The sequence below is a fragment of the Lepidochelys kempii genome, chromosome 1, assembly GCF_965140265.1.
Source record: "Lepidochelys kempii isolate rLepKem1 chromosome 1, rLepKem1.hap2, whole genome shotgun sequence".
Lineage (NCBI taxonomy): Eukaryota > Metazoa > Chordata > Testudines > Cheloniidae > Lepidochelys > Lepidochelys kempii.
In genome coordinates, this window is record NC_133256.1 from 347800785 (window position 1) to 347820142 (window position 19358).

The 19358-nt window shown below is 49.1% G+C and overlaps 1 protein-coding gene across 1 annotated transcript in view; it reads right to left on the reverse strand.

The window, feature by feature from the left end:
• Window positions 1-18917, reverse strand: part of TNPO3 (transportin 3) — an 82994-nt gene extending 64077 nt beyond the window's left edge. The window contains 2 exon segments of the mRNA XM_073328965.1: window positions 18631-18663; window positions 18665-18917. Coding sequence (XP_073185066.1) covers window positions 18631-18663; window positions 18665-18766 — 135 coding nt within the window. The 5' untranslated portion in view covers window positions 18767-18917.
• Between the last annotated feature and the right edge of the window lie 441 nt (window positions 18918-19358).

Here is a 19358-nt window from a genome sequence, read left to right on the forward strand (position 1 = left end):
CGCAGTTAACTCACGCGATTAACTCAAAAAAAAAAAATTGTGATTAAAAAAATTAATTGTGATTAATTGCAATTTTAACTGCACTGTTAAACCATAGAATACCAATTGAAATTTATTAAATATTTTGGATGTATTTCTACATTTTCATATATATTGTATTGTTTTGTAGCTGAAACCAAAGTGTATATTATTTTTTTACAAATATTTGCACTGTAAAAATGATAAATGAAACAGTATTTTTCAATTCACCTCATACAAGTACTGTAGTGCAATCTGTTGTGAAAGTGCAGCTTACAAATGTAGATTTTTTTGTTACATATCTGCAGTCAAAAACAAAACAATGTAAAAATTCAGACCCTACAAGTCCACTCAGTCCTACTTCTTATTCAGCCAACCGCTAAGACAAAAGTTTATTTACATTTACAGGAGATAATGCTGCCCTCTTATTTACAATGTCATCAGAAAGTGAAAACAGGCATTTGCAATTCAATTTTGTAGCTGGCATTGCAAGGTATTTACTTGCCAGATATGCTAAACAATCATATGGCCCTTCACGCTTTGGCCACCATTCCAGAGGACATGCTTCCATGCTGATGACCCTCTTAAAAAAAGAATGTGTTAATTAAATTGATCACTGAACTCCCTGGGGGACAATTGTATGTCCCCTGCTCTGTTTTACCCACATTCTGCCTTATATTTCATACTATAGCACTCTTGGATGATGATCCAGCACATGTTCATTTTAAGAACACTTTCACTGTAGATTTCACAAAACACAAAGGTGGTACCAATGTGAGATTCGTAACTGACCCAAGGCCTTCCAAAATCTGATCTGAACAGGGTGTAGAGCATGCTTTCAGAAGTCTTAAAAGAACAACACTCCAATGCGGAAACTACAGAACTCGAATCACCAAAAAAGGAAAATCAACCTTCTGCTGGTGTGATCTGACTCAGATGATGAAAATGAACATGCGCCGGACTGCACTGCTCTGGATTGTTATCGAGCAGAACCCGTCATCAGCATGGACGCATGTCCCCTGGAATGATGGCTGAAGCATGAAGGGACATATGAATCTCTAGCAAATCAGGCACATAAATATCTTGCAACGCCGTCTATAACAGTGCCATGCGAACATCTGTTCTCACTTTCAGGTGACACTGTAAACAAGAAGCGGGCAGTATTATTTCCTGCAAGTGTAAACAAACTTGTTTGTCTTAGAGATTGGCTGAATAAGAAGTAGGACTGAGTGGACTTGCAGGCTCTAAATTTTACATTGTTTTATTTTTGAATGCAGTTTTTTGTACCTAATTCTACATTTGTAAGTTCAACTTTCATGATAGAGACTGCACTACAGTACCTGTATTACATTAATTGAAAAATAGTATTTCTTGTTTGTTTGTTTTTTTACAGTGCAAATACTTGTAATCAAAAATAAATATAAAGTGAGCACTGTACACTTTTTATTCTGTGTTGTGATTGAAATTAATATATTTGAAAATGTAGAAAACATCCAAAAATATTTAAATAAATAGTATTCTCTTATCAACAGTGTGATTGTGTGATTAATCACGATTAATTTTTTTAATTGCTTGACAGCCCTAATTCTCATATATCTTTTTGAAATGGAACAACCAGAACTGCACACATATTCAAGGTGCAGGCATATCATGGATGTATACAGTGGCATTATGATATTTTCTGTATTCTCTAACCCTTTCGCAATGGCTCCTAACATTTTTATCTTTTTTGACTGATGCTGTACATTGAGCAGATGTTTTCAGAGACTATCCACAATGGCTGCAAGATCTCTTTCTTGAGTGGTTACAGCTAAGGCCTTGTCTACACTGCCACTTTACAGCACTGCAACTTTCTCGCTCAGGGGAGTGAAACCCCTCCCCCCCCAAGCGCTGCAAGTTTCAGTGCCGTAAAGTGGCAGTGTAGACAGCGCTCCCAGAGCTGGTAGCTATTCCCCTCGTGGAGGTGGGTTTTGTTTCGTTTTTTTTTTTAATACCACTAGGAGAGCTCTTTCATGTTCAAGTGCTGCATTGCTAGTGAAGACATGCCCTAATTCAGGCCTCATCATTTTGTATATATAGTCGGGATCATGTTTTCCTATGCGCATTACTTTGCATTTATCAGCATTGCATTTCATCTGCCATTTTGTTGCCCAGTCACCAGGTTTCGTTAGAGCTCTTTGTAAGTCACTGCAATCTGCCGGAGTCATTTTACACAGTATGTGTACACTGCATTTAGACACCCACAGCTGGCCCATGTCAGCTGGCTCAGGCTGCGGGGCTGTTTGGGATCAGGCTTGTCTGGGACCCTCCCACCTCGCAGGGTCCTAGAGCCTGGGCTTCAGCCCAATCCTGAATGTCTACACCACAATTAAACAAACAGTCACCCTGAGCCCCTTAGCCCGAGACACCTAGCACAGTCCAGCCATAGACTCTTAATTGCAGTGTAGACATATCCTTATTGTCTGCAAACTTTGCCAGCTCACTGTTTACCCCTTTTTCCAGATTATTTATAAGTATGTTGAACAGTGCTGGTCCCAATACAGACCCCTGGGGGACCCCGCTATTTAAAGCTCTTCATTTTGAAAACTCACCGTTTATTCCTACTCTGTCTCCCATCTTAAACCAGTTACTAATCAGCGAGAGGATCTTTCTTCTTATCCCTTGACTGCTTAGTTTGTTCAATAGCCTTTGGAGAGAGACCTTGCCAATGGCTTTCTGAAAGTTCAAATACACTATGTCCACTGGATCATCCTCATCCACGCTCGTTGACATGCTCAATGAATTCTAGTAGATTGGTGAGATGTGATTTCCCTTTACAAATGCCATGCTGACTCTTCAACAACATACCATGTTCAGATGGGTCTGATAATTCTGTTCTTTACTATAGTTTCAACCAGTTTGCTTGGTACTGAAACTAGGCTTACTGGCCCATAATTGCCAGGATCACCTCAGAGCTTTAAAAAAAAAAATTGGCATCACATTATCTATCAGTCAGCCATCTGGTCCAGAGGCTTTATTAAGTGACAGGTTACACACCACAGTTAGTAGTTCTGCAATTTCATATTTGAGTTCCTTCAGAACTCTTGGGTGAAGACCAGCTGGTCCTGGCGACTTCTTACTGTTAAATTTATCAACGTGTTCCAAAACTTCTATCGACACCTCAGTCTGGAGCAGTTCCTCGGATCTGTCTCCTGAAAAGAATGGCTCATGCTTGGGAAAACAAGGTTTTGGTTTCAGGAAGATCACTGCAACCTGATGGAAGGCAGGTGAGCTCCTAATGGGACTTCTGGAAGAGCTGCAACAGGTTGCAGTTAGTCTGGAGAGAATAGAGGAACATTTTCCATCTAACCACCTAATTTAGGCGCATTGTACAGAAGAGGCCAAAGAGACTTTTATAGTGGTATTTTCAAAAGGACGCTCATGGTGAACGTTTTGCAGCTACACCTCAGCAAGCTTTTCACTAGCATGGTCTAAATCCTCCTATTACTCTCCGCAACCCAGGAGAGATGAACCATCCATTTTAAAGTGTTTTGCTGCTGCATGACTCACTGCTACACACAGCCCTGAAACTGCCAACACCACTGAAATCGACTAAACCCTCTTTTACAACACAGCCTGGTAAGAGCTGAGTGTGTGTAACCCACCAATAATTATGCAAGGGATTAGTACTGCTTATTAAACACAAACCAACCTCACCCCAGACAGTCCCAAGCTACGTCCACTCTCTCGGCGAAGAAGGCTCATTAAATCAAATGTGAGATCTAGTCCAGCCCCACCACTCACCTCCTATGACTTCGGGCGAGTCATTTCGTCTGTGTCTCATTGTCTCCGTTACGTGGCAATAGCACTTGACTTCACAGGGCTATTAGAGGATTTAATTAATTCACATCTATCAAGCACTTGGGAAGTCTGGATAGAGATGCTGAAGAGTGTGACGTATTATTCCTCAAACCACAAACTGGCAGCTGGAGGAGGTCATACTACTATTGTTAATAGAGGATTAATTAACTTTCAACACCATTCCACCCCTTTGAGGGGGACATTATTATTTCCCTTTTAACACAGAGGAAAAGAAGATTAAAGCAGTGAGATTCCCTCTGTGGCCTGGACAAGTCAGATGTCAGAACAAAGAAGATCTATCTAACTATAAAGTTCACCTCTCTCTAACTGGTAGTTGAGAGGAATCCTGTAAAGAATGGTTTAGACCAGTGGTTCTCAACCAGAGGTCTGGGGTCCCCTAGCTGGCCACGAGCAGGTTTCAGGGGGTCTGCCAAGCAGAGCCAGAATTAGACTCGCTGGGGTCCAGAGCAGAAAACAGGAGCCCCACTGCCTGGGGCCGAAGCCCGGGGCCCTGCGCCCTGCCACCCGGGGCTGAAGCCGAAGCCTGAGCAATGTAGCTTTGTTGGGGCCCCTGTGGCATGGGGCCAAAGGCAACTGCCCTGCTTGCTACCCCCTCATGCCAGCCCTGGCTTTTGTATGCAGAAAGGCAGTTGTTGTGGCACAGGTGGGCCGTGGAATTTTTATTGCATGGGGAGGGGGAGGGGTGCATAAATAAAACGTTGAAAACCCCTGGTTTAGACTAATGACTTGCTATGTTCGGAACGGAAACTAATTCCACCCCAATCCACTCACTGGACCAAGACCTTTAGCGTTTGGAGGAACAGCTCAGGAGCCTCCTACAAAATCGTGAGTGAGAGAGAGTGTGAGAGAGAGAGAGAGAGATCTAAAAAAGCAACAGAGCCAGCCGTGCTGTTAACCTGGAGGCGAGCTAGGTTCTCAAGGAAAACATTTGCACTACGACACGCGAAACAGAGAGCACAGTCCGCAGCTAGAAAAAAAGATTTCTGAAATCGCTGGAACAACGAGCTCTCATGAGAGGAGATGCGAGAGTTATGTCTCTATAAGGGGATCCTTTGAAATAGGTCTATCGTCTTGCTAGAAATCCTATCTGCCCCACTGTCTAAGCAGTAGTTTCACAGAGAAATGCTTGTTCAGTCACTATGGATTGCTTTTTAGTGACAGTAACTTAGGTGGGGGAGTCATGCAGAGGGAATAGTTACAGAGCGATCAATTAAGCAAGAGAAGGAAGATAACAAAGGCTAAAAAGGAAAACTGTGGCCCACTAATTTATTACACCAGGCAACCCCAGATAAATACACATATGAATCATAACCAATAGGAACAAGGCTGGAGCCCAAATCACAAATTTACAACAGGGATGGGACCAGATGATAAACCCCACTGAAGGGAGAAGTTTTGAGCAGGAGATTTGACAGCCGTGTCTGCACTTCTTGATGAGAGATTCTGTAAATTAGAGGGCAAACATAGTACAGTCTACAGAGTCCTACAGAGCAGTCAGCCGGCTGATGCCATTCTCTTTAGTGTAGTGGTGCAGCCCTCAGGGACTTCCAGTCCCAAAATTCAATAAGTCATCTTGATAGAAAGCAGCTCTCCATAGGCTTCCCTCAACTGTTTTTAGTCACGTATGCCCACTCTGGTTTTGTACGGTTTCCCATTTTGCCCGAACGCCTGAATGAGCCTTATTCAACACAGGTCAAAAACCCACCTGTAATGATCACCACACGCACCGTGCTTGTTCTCTTTGTACTGTACCATAACATGCAAGTCTGTCCCCTCAGATTGTTAGCTGCCCTCTAGGGTAGAGATGTAGTAGTTTAATATAGCTCACCTGAGAAAAGCATCTGACTTTGTACTTACAAGTTTAGCAAAACTAAACACTTCTCTTGCTCACATTTTACCTCTGTGTGAACATCCCCAAAATCATTTCTAGAGCAGATCTTTTAGGAGAACACCCAATCTTGATTTTAAAATTATCACCGACAAAGAATCCACCACAGCCCTTGGTAAATGGTTACAATGGTTAATTACTCTCACTGTTAAGCTCATTGTTTGCTGCCATCCTCTCGTTAGTGAGGAGGTGCAGCCTGCAAAAATGACAGGTATACAACACTACGTTTCAATCCGAGTAGAGGCAGTATGCATACTGGGACCTGTCGTCTCCATAGGCTGAAACTCTTATAATACCAGCGAGAGGCAGCACTCAATTTTATGGAAATTAAGTGCAAGTCCTCAGACTCTTGGAAAGTAACCAGTTTGCTCTTCAGCTGGAGTATTACTAGTTACCCAAAACTACACAAATTTGATTCATCCTTTTACTCGATCTTTCCATTTATCAGAACCTGTGGAAACAGTCATAGCTTGGAATGTCTCTGAGATATCTAGGCACTCAGCTTCGTCCCACTACTTCCCATTAAGTTAACAAGGAAAATATTTGTTCTCTGTCACAAAGGCTTAAGAACATACTAGCCCATAGAAAATTTGGAGCAGCAAGATTGTTAGACTGGTCAATTCTACTACTGCTGCCTAGGTCCTAAGTAGTAGTAAAAACTGACCGGAATACTGGAAAACTTACCGGAAACTCAAGTTGCACTGCGATTCCTTGGAAACTCTGAGCAGCAGCCAAGGACTTTGGGGGAGGATGGACCACACAGGAGAGAGGAGCCAACCACAAGCCAAAGTCAATACAGGAGCACCACTATAGGTAAGTTTGTGTCACGGCTTCTGTGTAAAGGTCCACCTTTCCAAGTCTTCTGTAATCAACATGCTTAGTTGGAGTCCTTTGAAATCAGATGTGTATCAGAAAGGTGCAGGGTAGGCTTAATGACCCAATGTTGAGGTTATTTGAGCTAGGGGTTGCAGAGATTACATCCTCCCCCCCCGCAAAATTAGCCATTTTTCAAAAAGTTTCTAGGTAGGTCCCCTTCTCCCCCTGAGCCAGAGATTGGTCTCAGTCAACTGAGTTTTACCCATGGCACCCACTAAATCTATGGGGGACTCAAACGGAGAACGGTATTTGAGAAAATGTAAACTTGTGCGTGCACAAGCACCAATACAGAAAAATGGTTACAGGGTTTTCATTCCTGTCATTTTATGTTTTAAAGCTTAACTCTTGTAAGTTCTCTAAAATCCAATCGGTTATTCAGATTGCTCTAAAATTTGGCTTGCCTTATAAGGGGCATGGGTAGCATTAGTGATCCAAATGTGGGGTCATTTGACAGAGGGGTTCCCAAGTTCCCTACCCAAAACAGTTTCCTGCTGCTGCTAGGTCCTGTTAAATTAGTGACTGGATGAATCACACCTCTGAGACTGATGGGCATGAACTCACCCTTCAATGAACAAAACTAAAGGTAAATTAATCACAAGCCCCCACCCAAGACAAAAGGAGTTTTAGACTGACTGGCTGGATGTTGCTATGATCTGAGTCATGGGTGGCAATTTTATTGTGGGTGGAAAGAAATCTGAGTATTTATGGAGGAAAACTGGACACGACTGCTTGCTGGGAGGGGAGTGATATTAGGAGGCAGAGTGGGGGAATAGGGAGAAAGGGGAAGGGTGTCAAGGGAGAGGAGAGTGGTTGGGGGCTCAGGTGAAGGAGGTGCTGGCGCTAGAGAGAGTGGAGGGGTGGGACACTGGGAAGAGAGACATGGAAGTCAGTGGCAGGGAGAACAGGGGCAGCGGCACCTGTCAGCCCCAGTCTCCCATCCCACGTGTGCACTCAGATCTGAGGGGTTCTTGCCTCTCTGGGAGTCTGAGTCCCTTCGCTGCCCCCATATATGTGCCAGGATCTATCGGGGTTGGACCCACCTCACGTGAGCCAGACAGGTTCTGGGGAAAGGCTTACCCTTTTGGGAGGGACTGAGGCCCCCTCCCTGCCCCGATCTGAGTCAGGATCTGGGGTAGTCCTGCCTCTTTGGATGAGGAGCCATGAAGAGGTATACTTCATGCGGATCACAGGCACTCAAGCACCCAGGAGGGGGACGAGAACACCCACTGAGATTAATGGAGCAGGTCACAGTCTCAGAGCTATTGTATTCACCTCCATGGGGTGTTCTCATTGAGGTGAATGGGCCATTTCACACCTTTCAGAGCCTGCAATGCTGCAGATGGAGGTATAAAGGAGGCCTTGCTCTCCATCATCTCTATCTTCCTGTGGCCTGGGCTACACTATAAAGCTAGATGGATACAAGGCAGCTTACAGCGACCTACCTGTGCATGTGTCAACACTCAACTGGTCTCCCACTGATGTAACTGCAAAATGCCCCATTAAGCTGACTGACCCCTGGTCTATACTGCAGAATTACTCTAGTATAACTACATCGCTCAAGAGCGTGAATAAGTCACGCCCCTGAACACAGTTACCGGTGTAGACAGTCTCTCATGGAGTGGGTTCACTAAGCCATCAGGAGAAGCTCTCACCCGTCATTTAAAGAGTGTCTCCATTAAAGCGCAGCAGCTGCACGGATGCAGAACTGTCTGCGTAGCTGTGCCCTGAGCAGCCCCATCTCCCCGAGCAGCATAGAGCCACTGCCAACACGCACAGGTTGACGCAGTGCGAGTGCACACGATCTGAACCGCCCTCCAGCACCTGTCCCACAGTGACCACTCTGGTCACCATGGTGAACTCCGCTGCCCCGGGGCTGCGTAGCCTGGAAGCCCCCCTCCCCTTTAAAGCCCTGCAAATTTCTGAAATTCCTTTCCCTGACTCAGCAAGTGCACCTCCGAACTCTCCTTTGTTGAGTGCAACTGCCAAGCTGCCCATGCTCCAGACACTGGATCTCCTGGGCCTGTGGGGACAAAAGGCTCTGCAGTCACAGCTCCGGACCAGCCATAGAAATGTCGACACCTACGAACAGATTCCTCAGGGGACCCAGGAGAAGGGATCAGGAGCAGTGCTGCATGGAAGCCGAGGAACGCAGCAAACATATCAGAACACCAAAAGAGATGCATGCCATACTCAGCTAAGGCCCCGCAAGTCTTCCCTGCACACCCCCGTGGATACCTCCAAGGGGCCCAAGTCACAGAGCCCTGCCGGGAACAGTGAGAAGGTGGTGGTGGTGGAGAATGAGGAGTTTGGGGGACAGACGACTGGGGGATCCAGCTGTGCAACGAGCCAGGACCTATTTTTGACTCCACCGCAGTCCAGCCAGTCGGGCATGGGCAAGCCTGGTGCAGGGGAAGGAACCTTGGGTAAGTGTAAATTTTCAATTGCAGGGATGGTGCCCCCAAAGTAGCAGGACACATTTCTGACTCAATAATTTACTCGAGAGGTAGTGGTACAACCAAGAGGGACAGTTGGTACCTGCTTTTCATTCCCCACTAGAGACTTAGGCGGGAGAGAAAGGGGCATTTGGAGCAGTGTGTCTATGGACACAGGGATGTCCCTTGAATCCTCCTGCAAGATCGACGAAACTTTCCTGAAGGCAATCTGCAATCCTCTGCTGAAGGTTTCTAGGAAGGGCTGCTTTATTTATTTCTTCCTCCCACATTACTCTGCAATAACTCCAGCAGGCACCATTGCTGTACATAGGCTAACAGCATATGGGCCCAGGCAGCTTCTGGATACCAGCAGTAACTGCTCTCTCTGCCTTTGTTACCCTCAGCAGTGAGATACCAGCTAAAAATCAACCCCGTCTGTGGAAAATGGCACCAGTATTTAGTGTCAATGTCCTATACTAGTAGATTGATGCAACCAGCCAATTCCCTCCTCATTGCCCCAGCCCCAAGTGGGCCATACTCAACATGGCTGGTGCCGCACACAAGCAATCCCAAGCAGAAGTGAGAAGATAGTGCCTAAAACTTTAGGTGAGCAAGAGGAGTGAGTTTGGCAGCTTAAGTTTGGGTAGTGAACAGAGTGACAATGGTACCTCTGGATGTTTTATCTGCAGCTGCTGCCATTGTGGCCTTCAGGGGCTCCCTCTCCACACCCATGGAACAGCCAAGCCAGATAAGGAAAAGATAGACGACGACTTGGGATTTCATGTTCAATGAAATCTTGCAAGCCGGTGCTGGACTGGACTGTGATCACAGGGCCTGGGGGATGAACGTTGTGGACAGCCTGGAGAAGGCAAGAATGGAGAGAAGAGAGACCCAGGAGTCCAAGTATGAAAAGCAGAGGAAGATGCACAGGACATAACAGGGCTTCTCAAGCAGCAAACCACAGATGCTAGCAGGCTCTGGGGCACCTGCACATTCAACAACCCGAGGCTCATGTGCCTCTGCAGCCCACTGTAAAAACTCAATATAGAGACCATCCCTAAACCTCCCTCCAGATTCCATGTGGCATCAGGGGTCACTGAACTTCCCCCACCACTCCACCCTGAGGGACATTAAAGACAATCACAGGTTCAGATACATTGACCCGTGAAAGCCATGGTTGTGTACCTACATGAACATAAGTGTTCTTTCCTCTTCATAGGTTCTGTTCTCAAAATTTATTAAGTTTTTAATGTATTTGTTTTAAAACAGCATGGAGTTGGTGGGGTGGTTTGTTTTTGTAGATCCTTTTTACAGAATAAAATTCTATTATTTGGAACATAATTCATCTTTATTAGTTCACAACACATGCTGCTGAGTGCTCAGCAGTTCTGAAAGCGGCCAGTTACCTGTTACTGCACACAACTCATAGGATCAGTCACAAACAAAATTAATAGGTGCACTGACAATGTTATATTCCTACATGCACAGCAACCACCACACAATTCCAACCAGGCCATAAAAAGAGCAGGGCCTGGTAGAGTATACAACACATGTTACTGTGGCTCACTGTTAAAAATGGTCTTTCACAGCCTCCCTGAGCCGGATAGCTCCGTGCTGAGTTCTAATATCCCTTGTATTTGGCTGTTCAAATTCAGTAGACAGCCACTTCACCTCCGCCCTCCACCGGCAGAAACTTTTCCCTCTTTGCTTCTCAGATATTATGCAGGACAGAGCAGGCAGCTATAACCACTGGGATATTTTTCTCACCAAGGTTCAGTCTTGTGAGTAAACAATGCCAGCGTCCCTTCAAATGACCAAAAGCACTTTCAACTGCACCTGCCGAGCTGGTAGTTGAATCCTTCCTTGGTGTTGTCAAGGTGACCAGAGTATGGCTTCATAAGCCAAGGGAGAAAGGGGTACGCTGAGTCCCCAAGAATCACTATTGGCTTTTCAACATTGCCAGTGGTAATCCGCCAGTCAGGAAAAGGAAGTCCCTGTTTGCAGCTTTCTGAAAAATCCTGCATTCTTAAAGATGTGAATATCATACGCCTTCCTTGATCAGCCCACACTGATGCCGGTGAAACATCCCCGGTAATCCACCAGACGGCATAACCATAGAAAAGTAGCCCTTTCTGTTGACGTACGCTGTGGCAAGGTGGTTTGGTGCCAACAGAGGGACGTGTGTGAGGTCTATCGTCCCTCCTGCAGTTTGGTATCCCCACTGCTGCAGATCCATCCATACACCATGTCCTGCACACTGCCCAGAGCCACAGTCCTGCATAGCAGGAGACGATTAATGGCCCACCACACTTGCATAACGGCAACCCCCACGATGGATTTTCCCGACTCCCAACTGACCGGTAACAGTCTGAAATTGCAAGTTTCCACAGTGCAATTGCCACTCACTTCTCCACTGTCAGGTAAGTTCTCATTTTGGTGTCCCTGTCCTGCAAAAGGGCTGGTGCAAGCTCGGCACACAGATCCAGGAATCAGAGTAACAGCCGTGTTAGTCTGTATTCGCAAAAAGAAAAGGAGTACTTGTGGCACCTTAGAGACTAACCAATTTATTTGAGCATGAGCTTTCGTGAGCTACAGCTGTATGTGTGGAGGAATGTGGCCTTATGCATCCGAAAGTTCTGCAGCCACTGCTCATCAACCCAAACCTCCATTATAATGCGATCCCACCAGTCAGTGCTTGTTTCTCAGGCCCAAAAGCGGTGCTCCACCATCTGCAGCTGCCCCATGAACGACACTAACAACCTAGACTTGGTTCTTGCTATGTCCCACTGCAACCTGTCCTCCAAAAAATCATTACCAATCGTTACCCCATCCACTCAGTTCTTCTTGTGGATCTTCAACTACTGCAGGACCGTGCATCCTGTGCTTGCTACACTCATGACAGTAGTGCAGAGCTGTGCAGGCTTCATGCTTCTGTCTGAGACGGCAGACAGTGAGGAGTGTGCCACGGGTTTATGGGATTTTGAAAAAAGGTACAAAAATGATGGGATACAGATATTATGCTATGGAGACAGTTGCAAACTTGGGAAATTGACCCTGTGCTCCCATTTACCACTGTGCAGCTCATTTTGGCCCCATCATGCATTGCCAAAATTTCCCAAAAGACCACCTGCTGGATCATGGCGAATTGCAGTGAGATATCTGCCCGTGGTGCACTGCACTTCATTGACACAAGCTCTCCTATTGAGTATGTGCATCGCTGAAACATGGAGCCAAGAACACACACAAGCGATGTATTACGTGTGGCAGCTGTATGGTGATGTAACTTGAGTTGACATAAGTTTGTATCATAGACATGGCCTGTTTAAAGGACAATGTGCTCTAAAATCTGCACATTTGCATGACTTTTCTTGAAATGTGTTATGCTTTATGGGAGTACACAGCAAGGTTAGTGACCCAAATTTCAAAAAGTTTTTGGGTGGATTTTTCTTTGCACCAAGCTAGAGGAAAAACTAGTGCTGTGATGTGGGTCAAAATGGTCTCAATTGGTCAGTTTTACCCAAGATAGCGCATGGCACCCACTAAGTCTTTGGGGAACCCAAATTGTGAACAGTATTTAAGACCATGTTCACTGCTTTGCTTACATAGATGTGTAGTCTGGAAGAATACAGTGTGCATGCATCAAAGAGAAAAGGCATGAGAGGAGAGGCATGAAAGGCATGCAGCCACTTTATGCTTGCAGGGGTAGTTTTAGGGAACATGCCAACACCACTGCCCATGGTGAACATCCCACCACTGATGTTTCAAGCCTGAACCTTTGTAGACCTGTGCAACGAATATGTAACAACCTACGTTGCTTGATACGAAAAGATGTATGTTTTGTACCCTCTGATGTGAGCAGAAAGGGAAAGAGCAGCATGTGTACCTTCAAGATCCAGTACGCATCTTTTCAATGCCTCCACCATTTAGCGTGGGTACATGTACCATGCGGACTGAACCTGGAGTGTATCTAAATAATTTCCCGTCAGCTCCAGGGTATAGAAGGAATCCTGAGGGTGAGTGAATGGGTTGTAGAAGGAGGTGAAGAGCTTGCACATTTCAGCAACTGGTGTTGGCAGAGTAAAGGTGTGTGTTACTGGGGTGCATTAGAGCATTGCTGAAAAAGGGTAGGGTTAAGGTTTCCTGGGCATCCTTAACTGTGGATTTCCTGATTTTTAGAACTTTGAGATTTACTCAACTCAACACTCTTAACAGGTCGACATACTACCAAGGAAACTTCACTCTTTATGAATATAGCTTTTTTGCCACTGAATTAGAGTATTGGTCTGTTGAGTTAAAAATATCATCACACTACAACAGGCCCCAGCAGAGACTAGGGGCTATTAAAAGATTACAAAATGGGCCAAGCAGATAAGGGGAAACAGTAGGCATGATAAAAGTTTTAACACAGGCCCATGTGACATTATCATAAGCAAACTAGGGAAATGTGAGTTAGATGAAATTACTAGAAGGTGGGTGCACAACTGGTTGAAAGACAGTACTCAGAGTAGTTATCAATGGTTCACTGTCAAACTGGGAGGATTTATCTAGTGGGGTTACTCAGGAGGTCAGTCCTAGGCCCAATACTATTCAATATATTCTTTAATTACTTCAATAATGGAGCGGAGAGTATGCTTACAAAATCCGCAGAGGACACCAAGCTGGGAGGGGTTGCAAGCACTTTGGATAACAGGATTAGAATTCAAAACGACCTTGAGAAATGGAAGATTTGGTCTGAAACCAACAAGATGAAATTCAATAAAGATAAGCACTTAGGAAGGAAAAAATCAAATGCATAACTACAAAATGGAGAATAACTGGCCAGGCGGTAACACTGCTGAAAAGGATTTGGTGGAGGGCACAGTGGATCACAAAGTGAATATGAGCCAACAATGTGGTGCGGTTCAGAAAAAAGCTAATATTCTGTTGTGTTTTAACAGAAGTGTTCTGTATAAGACACAGGAGGTAACTGTCCCACTCTATTCAGCACTGGTGAGGCCTCAGCTGGAGTAGCGTGTCCAGTTCTGGGTGCCACACTTTAGGAAAAATGTGGACAAACTGGAGTGACTGCAGAAGAGAGCAACAAAAATGATCAAAGGCCTAGAAAACCTGATCTAGAAGGAAAGGTTAAAAAACACCCGGGCACATTTAGTCTTGAAAAAAGATAACCAAGGGGGAACACGGTAACAAGTCTTCAAATATGTCATATGCTGTAATAAAGAGTCAAGTCAAAGTTTCCCCAAGCCAATGGCTCATTGGGCTGATGCATTTAAGGCACGTCAGTTTCATAGCCAACGGTACACAAGGACACAAGTACAATGTGGCCAGCATCACATCCGACTGCCTATGACTGCCCTAATCCAATGGATCAGATACCCATTTTGCAGTTGGGTGAACTGGAGGTGGCCCTTCTGTGTCAGATCACGCAAAACTCAAAAGTCCCTTGAAAAAGGTAGGACAAGATGTCGTCAGCTTAATCTGCAGCAAAAGAGATTTATTAGATATTAGGAGAAACTTTCTAACTATAAGGATAGTTAAGCATTAGAGTAGGCTTCCAAGGGAGACTGTGGAATCACCATCATTGGCCAACCTGTTCTTAAAAACCTCCAAACACCTCTCACAGATGGTCTAGGTTTAATTTGTTCCTGCCTCAGCACTAGGGGCTGGACCTGATGACCTCTGGAGGTCCCTTCCAGGCCTATATTTCTATGGTTCTAACCCATTCCCAACAACCAGGAAGCATTGGGTGCAGACAAGACAATATCCTTGAATAATGACAAGACTGGCAACACTTTATATTGGCTTCTAGCTAGTAGATTTAGCCCTCTGACTAATGTCTTGTAACACCGTCCGGACCTGCCTAGTATCAATCCCCTTGAAGATTCAGAAGCCAGGAAATAGTACAGTACTCCAAACTTATTGATTAGTTGAGAGTTTCCCAGCATGTCACTTACAGGGTCCTTAAATGTGGCTTGTAATTGCCATTAGATCTGCCATGTTAGATACAGAGATAGGCTCCAAGAAGTTGCCAGAAAGCTCAGGCCAATACTTCTTGGAAGGGGAGAAGGGAGTCAAATAAGCAGTGTTGAATTGATGCATCTTATCAACAACACAAAAGAAGGGATGTTTATAATCCCCGCAAAAATGAAAACTCAAGAATTTGTCATTCACATTTCCTCCTTTTCAGACATTGCAAAGATTGTGCAAAAGAAGGAGAGTCTGCCTTTCCTGTCCCCCATTAAGGAAGTATGCTTCCCTGTGAATGCTCAGGGAGGAAGAACAGGTCTTTCTGTTTCAACAGACTATTTTTGAAAGAAAGACAGAAAGACAAAGCCTAGAAAAATTCACTCACCAAGTTGGAATTTTACAGGGAAGAAGGGGAAAAAACAAACACAAAAAAACCCAACAACACTATTTAGAAACCTAGTGGAACTTTCTGGGGGCTGCTGATAGTTTGAGAACTTTCTTTGAATACTGAGGAGGGAGGGAAGAGAGAAATCCCTTCAACAATACTTAAAATTAAACAACAAGACGATATTCAAATTAGGAAAATAGGAGAAAAAAATCACAATATTGCATAGAGTTTGAATAGAACCAATAAAAGGTTACGCATCTAAATGTAAGAAAAGCAGAAGTCTGGATCTAGACAGGAGATAATGGAAGACTTTAACCAACACTATAAACTGACAAGACAAAAGAGGAAGTCTGAGTAGAAAAGCATCAACCACAATACAATACATGATCAATACCACGGGTATTTGTAGCAGGTCTCATCAATAAATTTTTAGGGACTTTCATGGGCCAATTTATAATTATGTATATATTAAGTTTCTCTCTAGTTAATGCATCCGATGAAGTGAGCTGTATCTCACGAAAGCTTATGCTCAAATAAATTGGTTATTCTCTAAAGGTGCCACAAGTCCTCCTTTTCCCTATTTAAGATACAAAGCAATTTTTATATTTTTATAAAAGAATAGATCTGTTAATAAATAGACTAAAAAGAAAAAAAAGAGCCATTACAAAGCAAGACATCTCCGTTACGAATAAACTATTAAGACAAAACCACAACAGCAATCAGTAGAGGAAGTGAAGTCTCCCCCTGCTGTCACAATTCGCAGCAGCTGAACAGGGCCAAACTACAGGGGAGCTCCGAATTGGAAAAGTACTGGGGTGGAGTCCTAAAGTAACACACTGTGACCCATGTCTGTTTATCTTGCTATCAGGGCAGAGAAAATTGCCTACAGTGAGATGCAAAATCAAATCTTTCTTACAATGGTAAAATAATCCGAACGGTTAGACTACATAGCAAAAATTAGTTTGCTTTACTGTATGTCCTCAACTATACATTTTATCTATTTTTAACCACAACTTGCATATTAGCAAAACTTTTTGTTAACTGCTCCTGAATTTCAGATTCTAACCGGTGTAACACAGTGTAATAAAAATCCTTGTATGTCAGTATAGTACTTTAACACGAGGTTCTTAACTCCTGTTAGTAAAAACGTACGTGTCACAAAAAATCTAGCATTATTACAGAACAAGCAGTATCAACATCAAACCCCCGATCTCACTTCAGACAACACAGATAAGAGGAGAAAATATGCAGTTCTTTCTGGAACAAAGAGATTCTTTCCTTTCAAATATCTGGGACTCCTGAAGGCAACAACTAGAAGCCTGGACTCCGATCATATAAGCTGCAGTCTCCAGAACTTGAGGACTCGCCTGCAGGGGCCAGGGTATATTGTCATTTCCATGCCCACAGAGCTGGTAAAGATCAGCAGGAGCGAGCTCAGGGTTGTTTGCGGTCTAGCGCCACCCCAGATGGCTGCAGTGATCCCTGGGACTCCATAAAGCCCTTTCGGATGCTGGGGGCTGGGACGCCCCAGAGAAACACGAGACTGCTCTGGTTTCAGGCTGGCGAGCAGGGAGGTTCAGAAACCGGAGCCCAGGGGCAGGCTGCTAACCAGGAATCTCGCAGGAGAACCAGTGCCCAGGGCTCCCACGTGGAGCCAGCTCGCCCCCCCCCCCAACGCAGAGAGGGCCCGGCGCCCCCTCCCTGTCTCCGGAAGGGGGGAGAGGCCGGGCCCGGGTCCGTCCCCGCCCGCAGACACATTCAGCCCCGGCCTGCTGCCCTCCCCGCACGCGTGGCGCGGACCCGAGAAACCCAGCCCCCGTCTCGGGCCCGGCCCGGCCCGGCGCCCGCTGCGGGACCCAGACCCCGGGGAGGGCGGTGAGTCTCCCGGTCCCGGCCGCTCCGCCCCCGGCCTCCCCGCAACACGAGGCCCCCAGCCGGCCGCGCCACAGGCCTCCGCGCGGGCCTAGCCCTGCTGCCAGGCCTCCTCCGGCGCACGGGGCCCGGCCCGGACCAGCTCCGCCCCCAACGCCAGCCAGCGCCGCGCTGGGGCTCGGGGAGCGCCAAGGCCGGCCGCGCCGCTCCCAGCCCCTGGCCGGGGCCGCCCAGGCTCCGCCGCCCGGGTCCCCCTCGCCGCGGCGGCCCCGCGCCATGGCCCGTCCCGGGCTCCCCCCCGCGACCGCCCGGCCCGCGCAGTTCCCCAGGGCGCGCTCCCGGCCCGAGGCCCCGCCCGGTCCTCCAAGGCCCCGCTCCCGACCTCTGCAGCTCCCCGGGCCCCGCTCGCCCTCGCCGAGCTCACCCAGCGCCACGGCCCGGCCCGATCTCCCCGGCCCGGCCCCGGTCCCGGCCCCGCTCGCCCTCGCCGAGCTCACCCAGCGCCACGGCCCGGCCCGATCTCCCCGGCCCGGCCCCGGTCCCGGCCCCGCTCGCCCTCGCCGAGCTCACCCAGCGCCACGGCCCGGCCCGATCTCCCCGGCCCGGCCCCGCTCCCCGGGCCCCGCTCGCCCTCGCCGAGCTCACCCAGCGCCACGGCCCGGCCCGATCTCCCCGGCCCGGCCCCGCTCCCCGGCCCGGCTCGCCCTCGCCGAGCTCACCCAGCGCCACGGCCCGGCCCGATCTCCCCGGCCCGGCCCCGCTCCCCGGCCCGGCTCGCCCTCGCCGAGCTCACCCAGCGCCACGGCCCGGCCCGATCTCCCCGGCCCGGCCCCGGTCCCGGCCCCGCTCGCCCTCGCCGAGCTCACCCAGCGCCACGGCCCGGCCCGATCTCCCCGGCCCGGCCCCGCTCCCCGGCCCGGCTCGCCCTCGCCGAGCTCACCCAGCGCCACGGCCCGGCCCGATCTCCCCGGCCCGGCCCCGCTCCCCGGCCCGGCTCGCCCTCGCCGAGCTCACCCAGCGCCACGGCCCGGCCCGATCTCCCCGGCCCGGCCCCGGTCCCGGCCCCGCTCGCCCTCGCCGAGCTCACCCAGCGCCACGGCCCGGCCCGATCTCCCCGGCCCGGCCCCGCTCCCCGGCCCGGCTCGCCCTCGCCGAGCTCACCCAGCGCCACGGCCCGGCCCGATCTCCCCGGCCCGGCCCCCCGACCTGCCCCCGGCCCCCGCTCCCCGACCTGCCCCCGGCCGGCCAACTAGTCTCCCAAATGCGGCGCGGCCCGGCCCCGCTCCCCGGCCCCCCGACCTGCCCCCGGCGCGGCCCCGCTCCCCGCTCACCGATCGCTGCAGCTCCCCCAGCCAGCAGCTCGCCCCGCTCCTTGCCGCTCGGGTCCGGGTCGTGGTAAAGCGCCTGCACCGCCTGGTACACGAGCTGCAGGCTCGGCTTCCCCGCGCTGCCCCCGCCGCTCTCCATGGCTCCGGGTCCCGCACAGGCCGCTCCGCGCCCGGCCCCAGCCCCTCAGCAGCCGCCGCTCCCGGCCGCCGCCATCTCCTCGCCCGGCCGCGTCCGTTACCGGGAGGGGCGGTGTCACCCCGAACGCGGCCCCCCGGAAGCGCGCGGCCCGCGCCCCGCGTTCCGCCCGCCCAGCCTGCCCGCCCGCCGCGCGGATACGCGGCTGCGCAGCCACCCCGTCGGGCACCGCCCCCGGCGCGCTTCCGGCCGGTGCCCCCGCCACACCTGTCCCCCGCACCCGGAAGTGACCTGCGCTGAGAGGCGGGAAGGAGGCGCCCCTCCTGCTCGGGCCCCCCTTGCCCAGCCCCGCGGGCCGCTCCTCCGAGTAACCCCCCGCGACTCCCCCCGGCCGGGCCCGTCACCTTCCGGGGCGGCGGCCTAGACCCGCTCACAGCCCTGGGGCGCCGCCAGAGCCCCCCTTCCCGGCCGGCCCCCCCGCCCCCCAACCACATCTGGGGCCTGCCCAGCCCTCAGCCCCGCTCCAGCCCCCCCCCGCCCCCCAACCACATCTGGGGCCTGCCCAGCCCCGCTCCAGCCCCCGCCCCCCAACCAC